General features: G+C 42.9%; 1 protein-coding gene across 4 annotated transcripts in view; it reads left to right on the top strand.

The window, feature by feature from the left end:
- pde4ba (phosphodiesterase 4B, cAMP-specific a) overlaps positions 1–22144 on the top strand; it is a 336700-nt gene that overhangs the window by 215767 nt on the left and 98789 nt on the right. For all 4 annotated transcript variants that reach the window (XM_014123403.2, XM_045687797.1, XM_014123404.2 and 1 more), the window contains one exon: positions 21145–21339. In XM_014123403.2, the coding sequence (XP_013978878.1) occupies positions 21145–21339 (195 nt within the window). The remainder of the gene's footprint in view (positions 1–21144; positions 21340–22144) is intronic.

Here is a 22144-nt window from a genome sequence, read left to right as displayed (position 1 = left end):
TTTCCAATGTTCATTATATATAGCCATCTCTCTCTCTTTCCAATGTTCATTATATATAGCCCTCTCTCTCTCTTTCCAATGTTCATTATATATAGCCCTCTCTCTCTCTTTCCAATGTTCATTATATATAGCCCTCTCTCTCTTCCCTATGTTCAGTCTCTAAATATCTGTTAATCATGAATTCTATAGTTGAGTGTGTGTTAGGGAATCAAAACTATATCACGTTGACTGTGTGGCATTTGTTTGTTTACATTGGTGTGGTGCGAGTCTGTACAGTTGGCGGTCTGTACTACTGGTCCATCCAGATGCAGCTGTGCTGTTACCTAAAGCTCACCTACTGTACTTGATGTATTGCAATTTCCTAAATGTATCATGCTGATGACGCAACTAAACACTCCCAGCGGGATTTGTATTAGCACTCCACTGTTCCACCGTCACGGCCTCAAACGTGTGTTTATCCAACCGCATGACAGCTATTCTCTCCAACACCACTTTGCAGCTTCTTATTGTTTATGCCGTGTAAACACATACAATATGCTCTGCAAAGACAATGTCGCCTATGAAGAAGATTTCCTGCTTTGAGTTGATTTGCCTTGCTGAGATACACACATTATTCTAGAACATTAACCTTTGACCAGAATATCATCATCATCATCATGATAAAATCGTAGATTGTTGTTGTGGAGAAGCAGAGAGAGGGAGCAGCAGGCTGGACAGGGCGGGTCAAAACCAGCGTGACTCATCTGGAGAGGAGACTCTGGCCATACTCATCTTTAAGAGCCAAGGCTCCCTGTGGAAAGTACTGTACACTCAGTCAGTGCATGTGGAAGTGGAAAATTACAGATGTCAAGTTTTAACTTGATCACCCTTTTCTTGCAGAGAATGTTCCCGCTACATCAGGAAATTAATGAGCCTTGTGATTCCTTAAAAATTCGCAGTTCTCTTTCTCTCCATGCGAGGGCAGTCGAATCATTCGGATCAGGCCTGTTATCAATTAATATTCTCGCTCACTCAAACCGTAGCCGTAGGTCCTATTACTGCAAATTCAAATGTACAAAAATGTATTTGAAATGCATCCATACACAAAAACAACCATCATTTTATATAGCTTACGCGATATAGATATTGGTCTCCACTAGGCTATGATATAAAATTGTGAAGTGTATCCTGAGGTTATGAATGAGTTGCCCAAATTTTGATAAATCGTAACCTGGGGTGGTTTAGCGGTTAGGAACACTACCTTCACATATAGGTCTACCGTGTCAGCATGGGTTAGATTACGGCATAAGCCCTTCTGGTACAAATAACTCAAACCCCCCGATACACTTGATTAGTTTCACATTTAAAAATGGACAGTCAGAGATATAATACCCCTGATCTTGATAAAATAAAATATAACCAGACACACACCAGACACTTTTGGAAACTGTCACACCTGTCTCTGTGCTTGTCTCCACCCCCATCCAGGTGTCACCCATCCTCCCCATTATCCACAGTGTATTTATACCTGTGTTCTCTGTTTGTCTGTTGCCAGTTTGTTTTTGTTTTGTGAAACCTACCACCGCTCCTGTCTGATCTTGTTCCTGTTTTGTAGTCCTTCCCAATTTTGACCGTTCTACCTGCCCTGACCCTGACCCTGCCTGCCATTCTCTGGATTACTGACCTCTGCCTGCCTTTGACCTGTTGTTTGCCTGCCCCTATACTAGAAATACACTTTTCTTTGACGCTGTCATACCTGAAACCTGATAGTACAAACTGGCCATGACTGACCCAGCAGACTCACCCAGCAGACCAGCTGGACAATGCTGTCTCCCTGCAAGAAGCCGCCCTTGGAAGACATGAGGAGTTACTTCAAGGTCTTATGGATGGACTCCATTCCCTGGCAGAATGCCATGACCAGGCGTTCAATACATTGCTGGAGCAATTCCGCGGATTCCCCACAGGGCAGCGGGTCACACCCGTAATCTCCCAGCCTACCCCAGTGTCCTGAGAACCCCGCTTACCTCCTCCGGAGCGGTACGCTGGAGATTCCAGAACCTGCCGGGCTTTTCTCTCCAAGTGTTCCCTCATTTTTCGAGCTGCAACCTTCTTTGTTCCCCTCGGACCGCTCGAGGATAGCGTACATCATAACGCTGATGTCCGGGAGGGCACTTGCCTGGGCCACGGCGGTGTGGGGGCACGGTCCGCTGTCTACCTCAGTCTGGAAGAGTTTATGGAGGAAGTTCGGAAGGTGCTTGATTCTCCGTTGTCCGGGAGAGAGGCTGCTCGCAAGCTGCTCCAGCTACGTCAAGACTCCTGTAGTGTGGCAGACTACGCAGTGGATATCCGCACGTTGGCAGCTGAGAGTGCTTGGAACCCGGAAGCGCTGTTCGACATTGTTCCTACGCAGAGTATCGGAGGAAGTAAAAGATGACCTTGCAGCCCGGGAACTACCGACGGATCTCGACTCACTCATCGCCTTGACCATTCGGATTGATTGGGGGACTACGGGAACGAAGGAAGGAGAAGAGATTTGATTTCCCTCATCCTGGCATAATGTGTGCCGGGGTCAGCGGCTGTAACCTTTGGACCACACAGGCACTGAGGCAACCAACAATTTATTCGGCCTATTGATTGCCTTGAACATTTAACAAAATAATTGATATAAAAAAATACATCATTAAAAATACATCTACCCCCTACAAATATGTCAATTTATTATAATCCACATAACAATTCACACTAGACGCGGTGTAGCCTGCACATAGCCTACATAGGATATTTGAAGTGACGCTCTGTGGACCTGCAGTCTAAGTTATTGTATAGCCTACAGACATTGCTTCCAGCTTCCCCTTGCGGTGATTCTAAATATTAAATATTTATTAAAATCCTCCTGCTGCAGGATTATTTTCCTCCTGATATGAAATGGGTCATATTATGATCTGAGATCTGTAGTTAGTTCACACTTGTGCTTGTCTGTTCATGTGAGCATGTACAGTTTCTGCCTGTAGTTAATGTGTGCGGTGGTGTTACTGGCCATGATCTGTGTTTGCTTGCTTGTGCGTATATCCTGTAGGAAGCTGTGTGAGTTCGTGACTAGGGTTGCAAAGGGTCGGAAACTTTCCAGGAAATTTTCCATGGTAGGTTAAGCCCGGGAATTTGGGGAATTTTGCTTAATTTCATCAAAAAAAGTTAGCTTATAACAGTGTACCTTGTTTGTGGGATACACAGGCAATTCTAGTTCTTGTGGCATATTTTGGTTGAACTATCCCCAATTCAATGGAATTGCAACCCTCTGCATGCACAGTGCATTCTTCCATCACATGTACAGCTGATTCTCAAGATCTTGCACACTAATGAGATGCTATTGAGCCCACACTACTACACCATCTGAGGCAAGGACTACATGCTTTCTGGTAAGTTTTGATTACAATACTGGGTGAGGTGAATATATTTTACATATTATATATATACATACATATACATATACATATATATATACATATACATTTTACATTTTACAATAGTAGCCTACAACAAAGTTTGTTCAAGTAATTTCTAACTTGTTAACAATTTTCCGGGTTAGTTTTTACTACCATGTGGGTTTTAGCTTGCTTGAGCCTGCTAACTGAGGAGTGTTAATTCACCTGTTTCCATACATGTTTCATTTTAAAAATATATCTTACAAAGGAGTTGTTTAATCTAACTGCTTAACTATTTATCTGTACATGGAATTGTATTTGGGTTTTTTTACTCATTTTTTTCTCATCTTTACAGGAAAATGCCACGGGCATTATCTGATGTGTGAAGATATTTCACTGCAGCTAATGTAGAAGGAAAATCTGTGTACATTTGCAAATACTGTGCAAAATCATATGTGAAGAATGCAACAAAGATGCAGAATCATCTGGCCAAGTGCATAAAGTTTCCTCAGCACTCATAACAAGCAACCTCTGACAAAAGTCCCTCTACTTCTATTCGAGGTGAAAATTATCAATCAGACACCTTATCGATAGCAACAGCTCATGGTCCTCCTGGAATCAGATGTTTTTTTACTCAATGGAGGAACGTAGTCAGAGAAATGCTGATGGATGTCTTGCTCGAGCTGTGTATTTAACTTATCACCTCTGATGCTCAAAGGCAATGTGTATTGGAAGAGATTTGTGAATGTTCTTCGCCCAGCATACACTCCTCCAACCAGACATGCTTTATCTACTCATTTGCTGGATGCAGAGTTTTACAGAGTTCAAGTGAAGGTCAAGCAAATCATAGAGAAAGCAGACTGTATTGCAATCATCTCTGATGGGTAGTCGATTGTTCGTGGGCAAGGAATAATTAACTACACCATCTCCACCCCTCAACCAGTATTCTACAAGAGCACAGACACAAGGGACAACAGACACACCGGTCTCTACATTGCAGATAAGCTGAAGGCAGTCATCAATGACCTTGGACCACAGAAGGTATTTGCACTGGTGACAGACAATGCTGCGAACATGAAGGCTGCTTGGTCTAAAGTGGAGGAGTCCAACCCTCACATCACACCCATTGGCTGTGCTGCTCATGCATTGAATCTGCTCCTCAAGGACATCATGGCACTGAAAACAATGGATACACTCTACAAGAAAGCCAAGGAAATTGTTAGGTATATGAAGGGTCATCAAGTTATAGCAGGAATCTACCTCACCAAGCAAAGTGAGAAGAATAAGAGCACCACATTGAAGCTGCCCAGCAACACCTGTTGGGGTGGTGTTGTCATCGTGTTTGACAGTCTCCTGGAGGGGAAGGAGTCTCTCCAGGAAATGGTCATATCACAGTCTGCCGATATGGACAGCCCCATCAAGAGGATCCACCTGGATTATGTATTTTGAGAGAGAGTGGTAAGCAGCCTGAAACTCCTGAAACCTATAACAGTAGCCATTGCACGGCTTGAGGGAGACAATGCCATCCTGTCTGATGTTCAGACTCTGCTTGCAGATGTAAGAGAAGAAACCGTACTGCCCTGCCCACTTCACTGTTGCTCCAAGCAGAGGAAACTGCGGTTCTGAAATACATCAAAAAGCTTGAAGACTTCTGCCTGAAGCCCATACACGATGCAGCGTACATGTTGGACCCCAACTATGCTGGCAAGAGCATCCTGTTTGATGCAGAGATCAACAAGGGCTATGGTGTCATCACTATAGTGTCCTGCCCCCTTGGCCTGGATGAGGGCAAGGTTCTTGGCAGTCTGGGAAAATACACTTCCAAGCAAGGGCTTTGGGATGGAGATGCAATATGGCAGTCATGCCAACATATCGCATCAGCCACCTGGTGGAAGGGACTTTGTGGATCTGAGGCTCTTTCCCTTGTTCCCTCTATCATCCTCCAAATCCCACCAACATCAGCCGCCTCAGAGCGCAACTGGTCTTTGTTTGGGAACACACTCACCAAAGCGTGCAACAGGCTTACCAATACAAGGGTTAAAAAATTGGTGGCCATCCGGGCAAATTTTAGGCTTTTTAAGCCTGACAACGAGCCATCCTCAACAAGGTTAGAAAGTGACAGTGAAAATGAGGCCTCAGAGTCTGATGTTCAAGAGGTGGACATTGAGGAGGTCCACAGAGAAGACATGGAAGCCTCAGAGGAAGACAACCAAAGCTTTAGTTTCTAGACTATCATTTTACAGATGTATGTTGAAAACGTTTTTGGGAGATGCGATGGATCATTGGGGATCATTTAATATTCCCTTTCTTTTGTTGTTCAGTGAAATCATCTCATGTGAAGAGTCACCTTATTTAATTAAAGTTCAATTCGTAACTAAATTGTTTTTTCTATTTCTGTTGGAAGGATTTAATCATTTGCAATTGTGTCTACTTATGATAAGGTAAAAGGTTTGATTCTGTCTCCATATGATATGGTAAATATATCCAATGCAAAAAACATCTACATTTAAATTGTATTAATATTAAATTGCATATATTTCCATTAATTCCCATATATTCCCATTAATTCCCATATATTCCCATTAATTCCCATATATTCCCGTTAATTCCCACGGAAAGTTTCCACCTCTGAATATTACACAAAATGTGCCACCCTATTCATGACTATAATTTACATTATGTGTGGGGAGGCTGCACGTGTGTGTGTGTGTGTGTTGTGTACGTGTATGTGCGCGTGCGTGTGTGTGAGTGTAGATAACTGCCCCTGTGCAGTTTATGATGAGAGGGTGTTTTGACTTGTTACCCACCAAATGCCAACACAACATATTCCCTTAGTGAAATGGCTTGGTCAAATATTTGGACTGTGACAAGGATTCCCCTGACCTATCAATGAGCATAATACTGGACTGGTCAGGTGCTATGAACCAATGGCTTGGTCAAATAGTGGAGTGTTTTCTTCAGGGATGTTCAGTGGGGGATGTTCTTCAGGGATGTGTCAGTGTTTCCCATGGGTGGAGTAGAACACTGTTGTTTCTCAGTGGTCATGGACAGACAGAATACAATATTATGTCTTACAGTAGACTACTGTTACTGTATACCAGTTGTCATGGAGATGGTTAACTGGAGGTTGTGGTTGGTTTGTTAGTTACTGAGGTTGAGACCTGTGGTTGGTGTGTGGTCATGGTTTATGATGTCTGACTGGCTGCACACTGCACATTGTGCCCTGAAGAATGATGATGGTGATGTCTATGGTAATGGTGATTGTGATTATAGTAATAGTGATGATGATTATGATTATGGTGCTTGGCACCTACCAGTACACTGCTTGGGACTTACACTACACTGCTTGGGACTTACCAGGACACTGCTTGGGACCTATCAGTACACTGCTTGGGACTTACCAGGACACTGCTTGAGACTTACCAGTACACTGCTTGGGACCTATCAGTACATTTCTTGGGACTTACCAGTACACTGCTTGGGACCTATCAGTACACTACTTGGGACCTATCAGTACATTGCTTGGGACCTACCAGTACACTACTTGGGACCTATCAGTACATTGCTTGGGACTTACCAGTACACTGCTTGGGACCTATCAGTACATTGCTTGGGACCTACCAGTACACCGCTTGGGACTTACAGTACACTGCTTGGGACTTACAGTACACTGCTTGGGACTTACAGTACACTGCTTGGGACTTACAGTACACTGCTTGGGACTTACCAGTACACTGCTTGGGACTTACCAGGACACTGCTTGAGACTTACCAGTACACTGCTTGGGACTTACCAGGACACTGCTTGAGACTTACCAGTACACTGCTTGGGACTTACCAGTACACTGCTTGGGACCTATCAGTACATTGCTTGGGACCTACTGTACCAGTACACTGCTTGATGATGATAACGACGACAAAAGGGTGAACAGAAACGAGGAAGTGGCTGTTGAAGTACTATGAGGAAACCAGAGGACCAGGGAACAAATCCTGTTTCTGATAACCTAAAAAGGCTTTCTCTTCACACATACACACACAATCACATACATGCATGCCTACGCACACTCAGACTCACACACAGAGAGAGAGAGAGATACAGAGAGACCGACAGAGAGAGACAGAAAGAGACAGAGGGAGAGGCAGAGAGTTACTGTGAGTGACAGAGAGATATAGTGTGAGAGAGACAGAGAGATAGAGTGAGAGACAGAGAGAGAAAAAGAGAGAGAGGGGGAGAGACAAATATATATATATATATAGAGAGAGGAAAGGCTTACTGAGAGCAGAGTTTGACCTAGGGTAACTTGACTTTGTAAAAGTATACAGACTAGAGAATGTAATGGAAAACTATCCCACTGCAATTTGCCAGCCCATGGAATGAATGCCATTTAAAGCAAGTTCTGTTTAGTCTCACAGGTCAGCCACAGACTGGCCTCCCTCCTTCCTCTCTCTCTCCTTCTCTCCCTCTCTCATTCTCTCGCTCTTTTTGTCATTCACTCTCTCTACCTCTCCCTCTCTTCCTCAGCTCTGTCTTCTTACTCCTTCTATCTTTCTTTTCTCTCCCTCTTTTTTTCATTGTCCCTCTCCAGAGGAGTGTTTCAATATGAGCTCTGTCACAAAACATATTTTATTTTCCAAAATAACGTGACAGTGATTTATGTTCTCTCTGAAAGGGGATGTTTGGGAAATGACATATTTGGAAAATATGTAAATACGAATATTGTTGTTTCTCCACAAAAGGCACATGGTTTATGTTTAGTGTCCTCTTGTTTTCATATTCTAGAATGACGCCTTTATGACGTCTTAGTTCATGCATTCCACATTCCGTTTGTTGGCTACTTAAAAGTCATAATTTTCATTCTTGAGCATTTTCATTGTAGTATCCTCACATACGTCGATTTAATTTCTCTACTTTACAGAATGTTTCTGCTCACTAAACCGAATCTCTTCATGGCAACGTCTAAAGCTTGTCTCTTTTATCTTCAAGGTCATGTCCATCAAAGTGCTGAAAAGCCATGGTAGGAAGAGTGTAGTAGAAGTACTGTATGTACTCTTTCTTATCTGTCATGTGCAGAGTGTGGGCTGGACTGAGTTTTGGGAAAGGATAGCTGAATGTTCTTCCCACCAACAGAACCATGTAGGGTAGACGAACCTTTGAAAAAAATCCACTGCTTGGGACCTACCAGTACACTGCTTGGGACCTACCAGTACAATACTTGGGACCTACCAGTACACAGCTTGGGACCTACCACTACACTGCTTGGGACCTACCAGTACACAGCTTGGGACCTACCAGTACACTGCTTGGGACCTACCAGTACACTGCTTGGGATCTACCAGTACACAGCTTGGGACCTACCAGTACAATACTTGGGACCTACCAGTACAATACTTGGGACCTACCAGTACACAGCTTGGGACCTACCAGTACACTGCTTGGGACCTACCAGTACACAGCTTGGGACCTACCAGTACACTGCTTGGGACCTACCAGTACACTGCTTGGGATCTACCAGTACACAGCTTGGGACCTACCAGTACAATACTTGGGACCTACCAGTACACAGCTTGGGACCTACCAGTACACTGCTTGGGACCTACCAGTACACAGCTTGGGACCTACCAGTACACAGCTTGGGACCTACCAGTACACAGCTTGGGACCTACCAGGATACTGCTTGGGACCTACCAGTACACTGCTTGGGACCTACCAGTACACGGCTTGGAACCTACCGGTACACTGCTTGGGACCTACCGGTACACTGCTTGGGACCTTCCAGTACACGGCTTGGAACCTACCGGTACACTGCTTGGGACCTACCGGTACACTGCTTGGGACCTACCAGTACACGGCTTGGAACCTACCGGTACACTGCTTGGGACCGACCAGGGACGTTTCCTTTTCTCCAATCCCAGAGTGTAGCCTGAAGGATCTGTTTTCTCCCAGATAGAGTTTGATTACAGGCCTGTACAGTGATGAGTGATGTAAAGCACTTACTACACCAGCAGTGTAGTTTATTTTTCTTGACACGTGTTGATCTGTGTATGTGTGCTGTGTCTGTGCATACTTCCATGTGCCTGCTGAGTGTGTGTTTTCCCGTGTGTGACACCTCTGTGACTGTTTTCCTCCCTGTGTTATCAACTGCTGTCAGTCTGTAGACAGTATAGACATTGGTACCGTGGATGTCCTGGAGACAGACAGACAGACACACACCTCCAGTTTATCCATGCACCTCTAGTAATTCCACAACAGGAAGTATCCGTCATCATGCCTTCAAGATAATGCCTCCCACCACTGATTACTGTCAACCACTGTTTACTCTCCACCACTGATTACTGTCCACCACTGATTACTCTCCACCACTGATTACACTCCACCACTGATTACTCTACACTACTGATTACTCTCCACCACTGATTACTGTCAACCAATGATTACTGTCCACCACTGATTACTGTCCACCACTGATTACTGTCCACCACTGATTACTGTCCACCACTGATTACTGTCCACCACTGATTACTGTCAACCAGTGATTACTATCCACCACTGATTACTGTCAACCAGTGATTACTGTCCACCACTGATTACTGTCCACCACTGATTACTGTCAACCAGTGATTACTGTCCACCACTGATTACTGTCCACCACTGATTACTGTCAACTTGAGGTCGACCGATTCTGATATTTCAACGCCGGTACCGATACCGATTATTGGAGGAACAAAAAAAGCCGATACTGATTAATCGGCCGATTTTTATATATATATATATATTTGTAATAAATGACAATTACAACAATACTTAATGAACAAAGAAAACTTTTATTTTAACTTAATATAATACCTAAATAAAATAAATTTCGTCTCAAATAAATAATGAAACATGTTCAATTTGGTTTAAATAATGCAAAAACACCGTTTTGGAGAAGAAAGTAAAAGTGCAATATGTGTCATGTAAAAAACTAATGTTTAAGTTCCTTGCTCAGAACATGAGAACATACAGTTAACAAACTATAGTTTTGGCATGCCGGTTAGGACATCTACTTTGTGCATGACACAAGTAATTTTTCCAACAATTGTTTACAGACAGATTATTTCACTTATATTTCACTGTATCACAATTCCAGTGGGTCAGAAGTTCACATACACTTAGTTGACTGTGCCTTTAAACAACTTGGAAAATTCCAGAAAATGATGTCATGGCTTTAGAAGCTTCTAATAGGCTAATTGACATAATTTGAGTCAATTGGAGGTGTACCTGTGGATAAATGTCAAGGCCTACGTTCAAACTCAGTGTCTCTTTGCTTGACACCATGGGAAAAACAAACGAAATCAGCCAAGACCTCAGAAAAGAATTGTAGACCTCCACAAGTGTGGTTCATCGTTGGGAGCAATTTCCAAAAGCCCGAAGGTACCACGTTCATCTGTACAAACAATAGTACGCAAGTATAAACACCATGGGACCACACAGCCGTCATACCGCTCAGGAAGGAGATGCGTTCTGTCTCCTAGAGATGAACGGACTTTGGTGCGAAAAGTGCAAATCAACCCCAGAACAACAGCAAAGGACCTTGTGAAGATGCTGGAGGAAACGGGTACAAAAGTATCTATATCCACAGTAAAACGAGTCCTATATCGACATAACCTGAAAGGCCGCTCAGAAAGGAAGAAGCCACTTGTCCAAAACCGCCATAAAAAAGCCAGACTACGGTTTGCAACTGCACATGGGGACATTGGAGAAATGTCCTCTGGTCTGTGAAACAAAAATAGAACTGTTTGGCCATAATGACCATCATTATGTTTGGAGCAAGAAGGGGGATGCTTGCAAGCCGAAGAACACCCTCCCAGACGTGAAGCACGGGGGTGGCAGCATCATGTTGTTGGGGTGCATTGCTGCAGGAGAGACTGGTGCACTTCACAAAATAGATGGCATCATGAGGATGGGAAATTATGTGGATATATTGAAGCAACATCTCAAGACATCAGTCAGGAAGTTAAAGCTTGGTCGCAAATGGGTCTTCCAAATGTTAACATTGACCCTAAGCATACTTCCAAAGTTGTGGAAAATGGCATAAGGACAACAATGTCAAGGTATTGGAGGGGCCATCACAAAGCCCTGACCTCAATCCTATAGAAAATTTGTTGGCAGAACTGAAAAAGTGTGTGTGAGCAAGGAGGCCTACAAACCTGACTCAGTTACACCAGCTCTGTCAGGAGTAATGGGCCAAAAGTCACCCAACTTATTGTGGGAAGCTTGTGGAAGGCTACCCGAAATGTTTGACCCAAGTTAAACAATTTAAAGGCAATGCTACCAAATACTAATTGAGTGTATATAAACTTCTGACTGACTGGGAATATGTTGAAAGAAACTAAAGCTGCAATAAATCATTCTCTCTACTATTATTCTGACATTTCACATTCTTAAAATGAAGTGATGATCCTAACTGACCTAAGACAGGGAATTTACACTAGGATTAAATGTCAGGAATTGTGAAAAACTGAGTTAAAATGTATATGGCTATGGTGTATGTAAACTTCCAACTTCAACTGTATGAAAGAGTCTTCAATATTCCCAGTTAAGAAGTTTTAGGTTGTAGTTATTATAGGAATTATAGGACTATTTCTCTCTATACCATTTGTATTTCATATACCTTTGACTATTGGATGTTCTTATAGGCACTTTAGTATTGCCAGCCTAATCTCGGGAGTTGATAGCTTGAAGTCATAAGCAGCGCTTTGCATCCCAGCATTGCTAAGAGCTGCTGTTTGAATGAATGCTTACGATCCTGTTGCTGCCTACCACCGCTGAGTCAGACTGCTCTATCAAATATCAAATCATAAACTTAATTATAATAAACACACAGAAATACGAGCCTTTGGTCATTAACATACGGAACCGTTACGTATTTTATCGAATGGGTGGCAACCCTAAGTCTAAATATTACTGTTACATTGCACAACCTTCAATGTTATGTCATGTAAAATTCTGGCAAATTAATTACGGTCTTTGTTAGGAATAAATGGCCTTTCAACTGTTCGCAACGAGCCTGTAACGGCTATCGTAGAGAGGGGACCAAAGCACAGCGTGTTGAGTGCTCATGATGATAATTTATTATAACTCAAAATACTGAATCAAAATAACAAAGAGAAAAAACGACAGCGCACAGTTCTGTCAGGTACAGAGACTAAACAGAAAACTGCCCACAAACACAGGTGTAAAAATACCTACTTAAATATGATCTCCAATTAGAGACAACGAGGACCAGCTGCCTCTAATTGGAGATCATCCCCCCAAAAAAACATAGAAATAGAAAACATAGAAAAACACAAAACACCCTCTATCACGCCCTGACCTACTCTACCATAGAAAATAACATCTTACTATGGTCAGGACGTGACAGAGCCAGGTGGCCCAAACTGCTGCATATACCCTGACTCTGCTTGCACTGAACGCAAGAGAAGTGACACAATTTCCCTAGTTAATATTGCCTGCTAACATGAATTTATTTTAACTACATACTGTATGCAGGTGTAAAAAAAATATACTTGTGTATTGTTTTGAAGAAAGGCATTGACGCTTATGGTTAGGTACATTATTGCAACGATTGTGCTTTTTTTCATGAATGTGCTTTTGTTAAATCATCAAGTTGAAGTAGGCTGTGATTCGATGATAAATTAACAGGCACCGCATTGATTATATCAAATCAAATCAAATTCATTTATATAGCCCTTCTTACATCAGCTGATATCTCAAAGTGCTGTACAGAAACCCAGCCTAAAACCCCAAACAGCAAGCAATGCAGGTGTAGAAGCACGGTGGCTAGGAAAAACTCCATAGAAAGGCCAAAACCTAGGAAGAAACCTAGAGAGGAACCAGGCTATGAGGGGTGGCCAGTCCTCTTCTGCCTGTGCCGGGTGGAGATTATAACAGCACATGGCCTAGATGTTCAAATGTTCATAAATGACCAGCATTGTCAAATAATAATAATCATAGTAGTTGTCGAGGGTGCAACAAGTCAGCAACACAAGAGTAAGTGTCAGTTGTCTTTTTCATAGCCGATCTTTGACAGTATCTCTACCGCTCCTGCTGTCTCTAGAGAGTTGAAAACAGCAGGTTTGGGACAGGTAGCACGTCCAGTGAATAGGTCAGGGTTCCAGCAGGTCTGGGACAACAGGTCTGGGACAGGTAGCACGTCCGGTGAACAGGTCAGGGTTCCATAGCTGCAGGCAGAACAGTTGGAACTGGAGCAGCAGCACGGCCAGGTGAACTGGGGACAGCAAGGAGTCATCAAGCCAGGTAGTCCTGAGGCATGGTCCTAGGGCTCAGGTCCTCCGAGAGAGAGAAAGAAAGAAGGAGAAAGAGAGAATTAGAGAGAGCATATTTAAATTCACACAGGACACCGGAAAAGACAAGAGAAATACTCCAGATGTGACAGACTGACCCTAGCCCCCCAACACATAAACTACTGCAGCATAATCGATTGAATTTTTTATAAGATATGTTTAATGCTAGCTATCAACTTACCTTGGCTTCTTGCAGCCACAAGGTCCTCTTGATGCTGCGCTTGTGTTACAGGTGGTCAACCTGCCACGCAGTCTCCTCGTGGATTGCAACGTAATCAGCCATAATCGGCGTCCAAAAAGGCTGATTACCGATTGTTATGAAATCTTGAAATCAGCCCTAATTAATCGGCCATACCTCTACTGTCAACCAGTGATTACTGTCCACCACTGATTACTGTCAATCAGTGATTACTGTCCACCATTGATGTACTGGTAATGTTAGTGTTGATGGGATTTCTCTACATTCATCATGGTGATGTCCTGTAAAAGCCCCTCAGTTATTCCCCAATCCACATGTTCCCTGAGCTGAAGAAGACTTAACTGCCCACTGTCTTTTCTCAATGCTTAAGAAAATACATTATTTTATTTTCCTTTGTTCTCTATTTATTCTCTCTTTAATTGTCTTAGTCTCTTACGTCACTGTCTTTCACTCACTTCATGTCCCAGAATTCTCTCCCCCCCCATCACACATCTCTGCCTGTTTTTCTCACTTCTTGACTCCCTCTCTCTCTCTATCTCTCTCACACTTGCACTCTCGTTCTACCACCCTGTTGCCATGGTAATGGCCCCCTTCCCTTCCTGTCAAGACTGTTGTTAAGTCGGGATGATTTAGCTGTATCATTGGGGAAGGATGTATAAGCCACACAGAGGTCATTGGGAACACTTCTGATTGGACTTCCTGATTGCTTTTTTAGAACAGTGACAATACTTAATGCTTACTGGAAATGATGATTTCTACTGTACACCTTTTCTCTTCATCCTCACTTCTCTGAAAGGAGTGTGTAGGTTGGGCTATGACTAGGGCCCAGAGTTTTTCTGGTCATGTCACGTAGTAAGCAAAAACTGGCAACTCCCCCTTTCCCCCAGTCTGTTTGGCATCCTTCATTTTGCGTTCATGTATCCAGTGTCAGTCGAGCTGAAGTTCCCTACTCAGACTCCCAGAGCTGATTGAACCATGGATGTTTCATCACATGTCGGACTCTGACAATCATGGCCATGCTTCCTGGCCCCTTCTTCCCACAAAGCTCATCATTTAATCCCTGCAGTACGGGATTTGGTTTTTGCTTGCGTACATCAGCCAACATGTTGGATAAATACTTCCTGGATCTAGTCAGAAAACAGGATTCTTTGAAACTGCTGGAATGACGGATCTAGAGAATGGTACAAAATGCTCTCTCTCTCTTTCTCAGTTTCTTTCTGACTCTCTCTCTCTCTCGCTCTCTCTCTTTCTCAGTTTCTTTCTGTCTCTCTTTCTCTCTCTCTCTTTCTCAGTTTCTTTCTGACTCTCTCTCTCTGTCTTTCTCTTTCTCTGTAAAATACTCTTCCCACTTTGTTGTGTTCAGTCAGTCATGACTCAGCCTGGTGTCCATCTTAGGCTGATGTTTTGGGTAATGGGGCAGGCTTAATTCTATACACTGAGTATACCAAACATTAGGAACACTTTCCTAATATTGAGTTGCACCCCCCCCCCCTTTGCCCACAGAACAGTCTCAATTCATCAGGGCATGGACTCTAGAAGGTGTCGAAAGTGTTCCACAGGGATGCTGGCCCATGTCGACTCCAATGCTTCCCAGAGTTATGTCACGTTGGCTGGATGTCCTTTGGGTGGTGAACCCTTCTTGATACACACGGGAAACTGTTGAGTGTGAAAAACCCAGCAGCGTTGCAGTTCTTGATACCAACTGGTGCGCCAGGCATCTACTATCATACCCCGGTCAAAGGCAATTAAATATTTTGTCTTGCCCATTCACCCTCTGAATGGAACACATGCACAATCCATGTGTCTCAAGGCTTAAAAATATATTTTTTAACTTGTCTCCTCCCCTTCATCTACACACAATTAATCAAATGGCCACCGGACTATTACATTGACCCCCCCCCATTTGTTTTGTACGCTGCTGCTACTCGCAGTTTATTATCTATGCATAGTTGTTTCACCCCTACCTACAAGTACAAATTAACTCAACTAACCTGTACCCCCACACACATTGACTCGGTATCGGTACCCCCTGTATATAGCCTCGTTATTGTTATTTTATTGTGTTACTTTTTATTCTTTTTTACTTTAGTTATTTGGTAAATATTTTCTTAACTCTTCTTGAACTGCACTGTTGGTTAAGAGCTTGTAAGTAACCATTTCACGGTAAGGTCTACACTTGTTGTATTTGGTGCATGTGACAAATAAAGTTTGATTTGATTTGATTGAAGTGTTTAACAAGTGACATTAATAAAGGACCATAGCTTTCTCATGGTCATTCTATGTCATGGAAAGAGCAGGTGTCCTTAATGTGTTGTACTCAGTGTACATTCTAGCTTCGATGTAGATAAGAGATGTAGATAGGTTCTAGGTAGGGACGGTCCTATACATTGGGCACATTCCAGTGATGCTGTGGATAGGAAGTGAAGGCTTAGTGCAGGGGCCTGTGAACATCTGCATGTCATGTGACTTTGGCATCACATCAGTCAGTCACTACTTCATTCACACAGTGAGTCATGCGTCTGTCTGTGCTGTGGCATCCTTTTTTTATATCACAATTGAAAAGTGGGTGGGTTTTCATTTTTCCAACACACAAGAATACATTTCTTTGCAAAGTATGAAATTATTATCAGCTACCTTGTCTTGTCTGGGTCAAGCGTAGTATTCGGCATGTGATGTAAAGGCTCGGGGATTGTACCCATTCTATATCTCAACAGATCTGAGTGTCTGTATGAATAGAGTAGCAGAAATCCATTCGCTTATTGCAGGGCCAGAATAGGTGCAAAAAAACAACACTTATAGAGGTCGACCTTTGAGAACACATTGGGCAGGTCAGGGTTACAAGAGATAGGAGGAAGTAAAGATTACCTGTTTGAAATACCTAAGTGCTTTCTACAGTCTGCCCATGCCATTAATGTGTTGTACATATTGTATTGAAGGTTTTACTGTTATCACACGTGTTGAAACTGATTCACAAACATAACATTCTTCAGCGGTAAAGGACGGCTAAACTGAGCTTCAATCTGAAACCATAGGGAGTCCTGTCTGTCCATTTTAATTCCACTTTGTAACACAACAAAATGTGTAAAAAGGGGTGTGAATACTTTCTAAAGGCTATATATGTATATAATGGCTGTTGTCGCGCCCTGACCTGAGAGAGACGGTTTATTTCTCTATTTTGTTAGGTCAGGGTGTGGGGTGGGCATTCTATGTTTTGTATTTCTTTGTGTTGGGCTGAGTATGGTTCCTAATCAGAGGCAGCTGCCTATCATTGTCTCTGATTAGGAATCATACTTAGGCAGACTTTTCCCACCTGTGTTTTGTGGGTAGTTATGTTCTGTTTTGTATTTCGTTACCTGACGGAACTGGTTGGCTTTTCGGTTTATTTTCTTTGTTCTAGTGTTTCATTGTTTAATAAATATAATGTACACTTACCACGCTGCGCTTTGGTCCCCTCTCTACGACAGCTATATAGGCTGTATGTATATGAGGAACCTTATATCTGCCCAACCCAGTCACATTGGAGTTTCATATGCTCAGTGGCAGAAAGATAAGTTTCCTGAAGGAAGGTGATATCCTTCTTTAGAGCAAAGAGCATTTCTTTCCCCTTTTGATTACGTTCGGTAAACACCTAATATTCTGGCAAGTTATATTTAACCGATGTTATCCTCTTAAATGTAAGTAAACCCTTAAAGAAACAATTGCATGTTGCTGCGACATCCTAAATATTACATCATCATCGTGTTGTATCATGACAGGGTTAAGGTCCTTGCTCAATGGCACATCAACAGATTTTTCACCTAGTTGGCTTGGGGATTCAAACCGGCAACCTTTCGGTTAATGGCCCAATGCTCTGAACCGCTAGGTTACCTGCTGTCCTATTGCTATACAAACCCTAGCCAAACCTACATTACCCAGAGACAATAAAATGCTGTAGCTATCCAGGTGTGTAGGCAGTCCCATTGCCTCACACCATCCAAACAGAGTTGATATTTAGCTTACTGTTTACTTAATTAGGGTGTAGTAGTAGTGCGTTTCTGATGCCCTACAGTATACTTCCCAAGCCTTATACCCAATAACCTTATGTAATGCTTTTAATAGCATTACTTATCACTAATACGGCAATTATTGGACCCAGCACAGCCTGAGGCGTATGCGTGTGTGTACGTCCTGTTGTTTCCATCATGGGTCAGAGCGAGCCCTGAGGCGTTTGTTTTGATCTTAAAGTAACTGTTTTGCCACGTTTAATGTACTTAATCTCTGTGAACTGGAGAGAGAGAGAGAGTAAGAGAGGATGTTAATGGCTACTATTGTTTTGCGATGTGAGATGGGTTTGTATGAGGAGGCTGCTCGGGCTGCCTGAGCTTTAGAACTACCCGCCCGTATACTGGCCCGTCCTGATGGACCTGTTCCGGCCCGGCCCGTATACCGGCCCGGCCTGATGGACCTGTTCTATCTAACACACAAAGGAATACAGCAGTACACTGACCTGAGGACCAATGATGTAATCAACCATAGAGTGCATACTCATCTGGCATGCTATCACACACACACACATCACTGCATCCTGCTCTTACACAGATCGCAAACATGCATCTGTGGCCCCAGGCTGCTCTCCTGAATCAGATGGTGTCTTTTAAATCAAATCAATTCAAATTGTATTGGTCACATACACATATTTAGCAGATGTTATTGTGGGTGTAGCGAAATGCTTGTGTTTCTAGCTCCAACAGTGCAGTAATATCTAACAATTCACAACAATACACACAAATCTAAAAGTAAAATAATGGAATTAAGAAATAGATAAATATTAGATTGAGAAATGTTGGAGTGGCATTGACTAAAATACAGTAGAATAGAGTACAGTATATACATATGAGATGAGTAAAGCAGTATGTAAACATTATTAAAGTGACTGGTGTTCCATTATTAAAGTGGCCAGTGATTCCAAGTCAATGTACATAGGGCAGCAGCCTCTAAGGTGCACATTTGAGTAACCGAGTGGAAGCCGGCTAGTGATGGCTATTTAACAGTCTGATGGCCTTGAGATAGAAGCTGTTTTTCAGTCACTTGGTCCCAGCTTTGATGCACCTGTACTGACCTCACCTTCTGGATGATAGCGGGGTGAACAGGCAGTGGCTTGGGTGGTTGTTGTCCTTGATGATCTTTTTGGCCTTCCTGTGACATCGGGTGCTGTGGGTGTCATGGAGGGCAGGTAGTTTTTCCCCCTTTGATGCGTTGGGCAGACCGCACCACCCTCTGGAAGGCCCTGTGGTTGCAGGCAGTGCAGTTGCCGTACCAGGCGGTGATGCAGCCCGACAAGATGCTCTCAATTGTGCATCTGTAAAAGTTTGAGGGTTTTAGGTGACAAGCCACATTTCTTCAGCCTCCTGAGGTTGTAGAGGCGCTGTTGTGACTTCTTCACCACACTGTCTGTGTGGGTGGACCATTTCAGATCGTCAGTGATGTGTACGCCAAGGAACTTAAAGCTTTCCACCTTATCCACTGTGGTCCCGTCGATGTGGATAGGGGCGTGCTCCCTCTGCTGTTTCCTGAAGTCCACGATCAGCTCCTTCGTTTTGTTGACATTGAGTGAGAGGTTGCTTTCCTGACACCACACTCCCAGGGCCCTCACCTTCTCCCTGTAGGCTGTCTCGTCATTGTTGGTAATCAGGCCTACTACTGTGTCAACTGCAAACTTGATGATTGAGTTGGAGACATGCACGGCCATGCAGTCATGGGTGAACAGGGAGTACAGGAGGGGGCTGAGCACGCACCCTTGTGGGGCCCCTGTGTTGATGATCTGATGGCCTTGTATGTGTGTGTGCATCAGAAGACCCCTCCTCTTTGTGGAGCCTCCTGCAGTGACAGGTCACAGCAGTCACCGCTCACTTCCCCATCTCCCCCTCTCCCTCTCTCCCCTTATTACGCCCCCTCTCCTTCCCTTGGAAAACCTTGAGACAATCCAAAAACATGATCTCTCTCCAGGGACTTTTTGTCAAGATCCCTCTCTCTTACCCTCCACCCCTGTTCTGATTGGAATAGCAACATCTGTATTATCATTTCTCCCCCCAATTTTTGTCAGTTATGCCTAGAGTTTCATGATGTGTCACTAACCTGTCCATGACTGGAATCGATGTGTAGTACTTCCTGTTAGAATTAAAACTAGAATCACAGCATATCTCAGTCTTGGATGTTTATTATGTAAGATTGTGAAAGATCTGGTATCTTTTTATCTGTTATAAACAAATACCGTTTGAAGTCTGAATGTGGCCCTGATGGTCTCATCATTTCATTGTTCTCTGTGTTCTTTGGGAGGTCACAGAGTACTCACATGAATCTTGATGTCACAGAGTACTCACATTAATCTTGATGTCACAGAGTACTCACATGAATCATAATGTCATGGAGTACTCACATGAATCATTATGTCACAGAGTACTCACATGAATCTTAATGTCACAGAGTACTCACATGAATCTTAATGTCACAGGGTACTCACATGAATCGTAATGTCACAGAGTACACATGAACAGTGATATCAAAGAGTATTCACATGAATCTTAATGTCACAAAGTATTCACATGAATCTTAAAATCACAGAGTACTCACATGAATATTAATGTCACAGAGTACTCACATTAATCTTGATGTCACAGAGTACTCACATGAACAGTAATGTCATTGTTTGGTATGATACAGCAACTTGTGTTTTTACAAGGTAGATTCTATTTCATATGTTATCTGTCTCTGTTGACACAACGCAAACCAATGATGGAAAGTTGCCATTCCAGACCATCTTCGTGATGTAGTCTAGAGTTTTCTGCAGACCTGAAATTAGAGGAACTAGAATTAGATCAACTTTTATTTCCCATAGGAACATCATTTGTAGTGTCAGTTGGTTGTACATACAGGGACCAAAGTAGAAGCCCAGGCTTCTGTTTTGTTCTGGCCTGTAGATGGAAAGTAATACCACATATAGAATGATAATAATAAATGCCATTTAACTATTTTATTCAAAGTGACTTACAGTACAGTCATGTGTGCATACATTTGATGTACTGGTGGCCCCAGGAGGAATCAAACCCACGACCCTTGGCGTTGCAAGCGCCATGCTCTACCAACTGAGCCTCGCAGGACCAGTGGAAAGATAGATGTAGTAACTTTGTTAGTAACATTATGTTTTCTATGTATTGTGTTGCAGCTTTGATGTGGAGAATGGCCCATCAGCCAGCTGCAGTCCATTGGACCCTTCAGCATCTCCCGGGTCAGGCCTGGTCCTACACACCAACTTCCCTGGACACAGCCAGCGCAGAGAGTCCTTCCTCTACCGCTCAGACAGTGACTACGAACTCTCGCCCAAGTCCATGTCCCGAAACTCCTCCATCACATCCGAACTGTAAGTTACCACACACGCAGGCACATAGTTAACACATACGCACACACATGCAGGCACATGCACACGCACTCACACCATGAAGTGATCTGGTTGTTCAGATCAGTTTGTTTTAGTTACCGTTTATCTCAGAATTCTTTCATTGCGACCAAAGAGAACAGACATCATTTTCAGCAATCCTCTCCCTTATCGAAGGAATTAGGAACTTTACTATGTTTATTATGTAGGCTACAGTAAACATCTCATTGTCCTGTTGATTTTTGTCACACTGCACATTAGCCTATTAAACATATGCATTTTTAAACAGTTTTTTAGTTTTTTATCGAATTCAATAATATATTTCTACCACTATAGATGCTGTGTTTTTATTTTTAGAATACAGTTCTCGGTTTACAGTAGTGATGGACATTGGTCACAGCAGTTCACACATTGATGAGCCATTAAATTGGGCAATAGCCAGCCGAAACCCTCATAATAGCTAATCTAGATACAATGACAAATGCAACAACCCCTACAAATATGTAAATGTATAATCCACATAGTAATCCACATAGTCACCCTACAAAAATCCCAGAATTTCTGGCTCTAATTTCTTGGTGTAAATACATTTGAACGTTGTGCTTATCGGTCTATAGTATAATTTGCATAATTTTGTGAAATTAAATTGGCCTGTGTGTCTATTTTTATTCTTCAACTGGTAATTGAAGTGCGCCTCCCATTCACCATTCAGGTGCAGGCTACAGGCTATCAGCGCGTCAGCCAACACTTTACAATGTGAGCTGGAGGCATTTTGAATACATGTTTTCAC

The sequence above is a fragment of the Salmo salar genome, chromosome ssa10, assembly GCF_905237065.1.
Source record: "Salmo salar chromosome ssa10, Ssal_v3.1, whole genome shotgun sequence".
Taxonomy (NCBI): Eukaryota; Metazoa; Chordata; class Actinopteri; order Salmoniformes; family Salmonidae; genus Salmo; species Salmo salar.
Note: the sequence above shows the minus strand (reverse complement) of the source record. Positions and strands in the feature narration are given on the sequence as shown.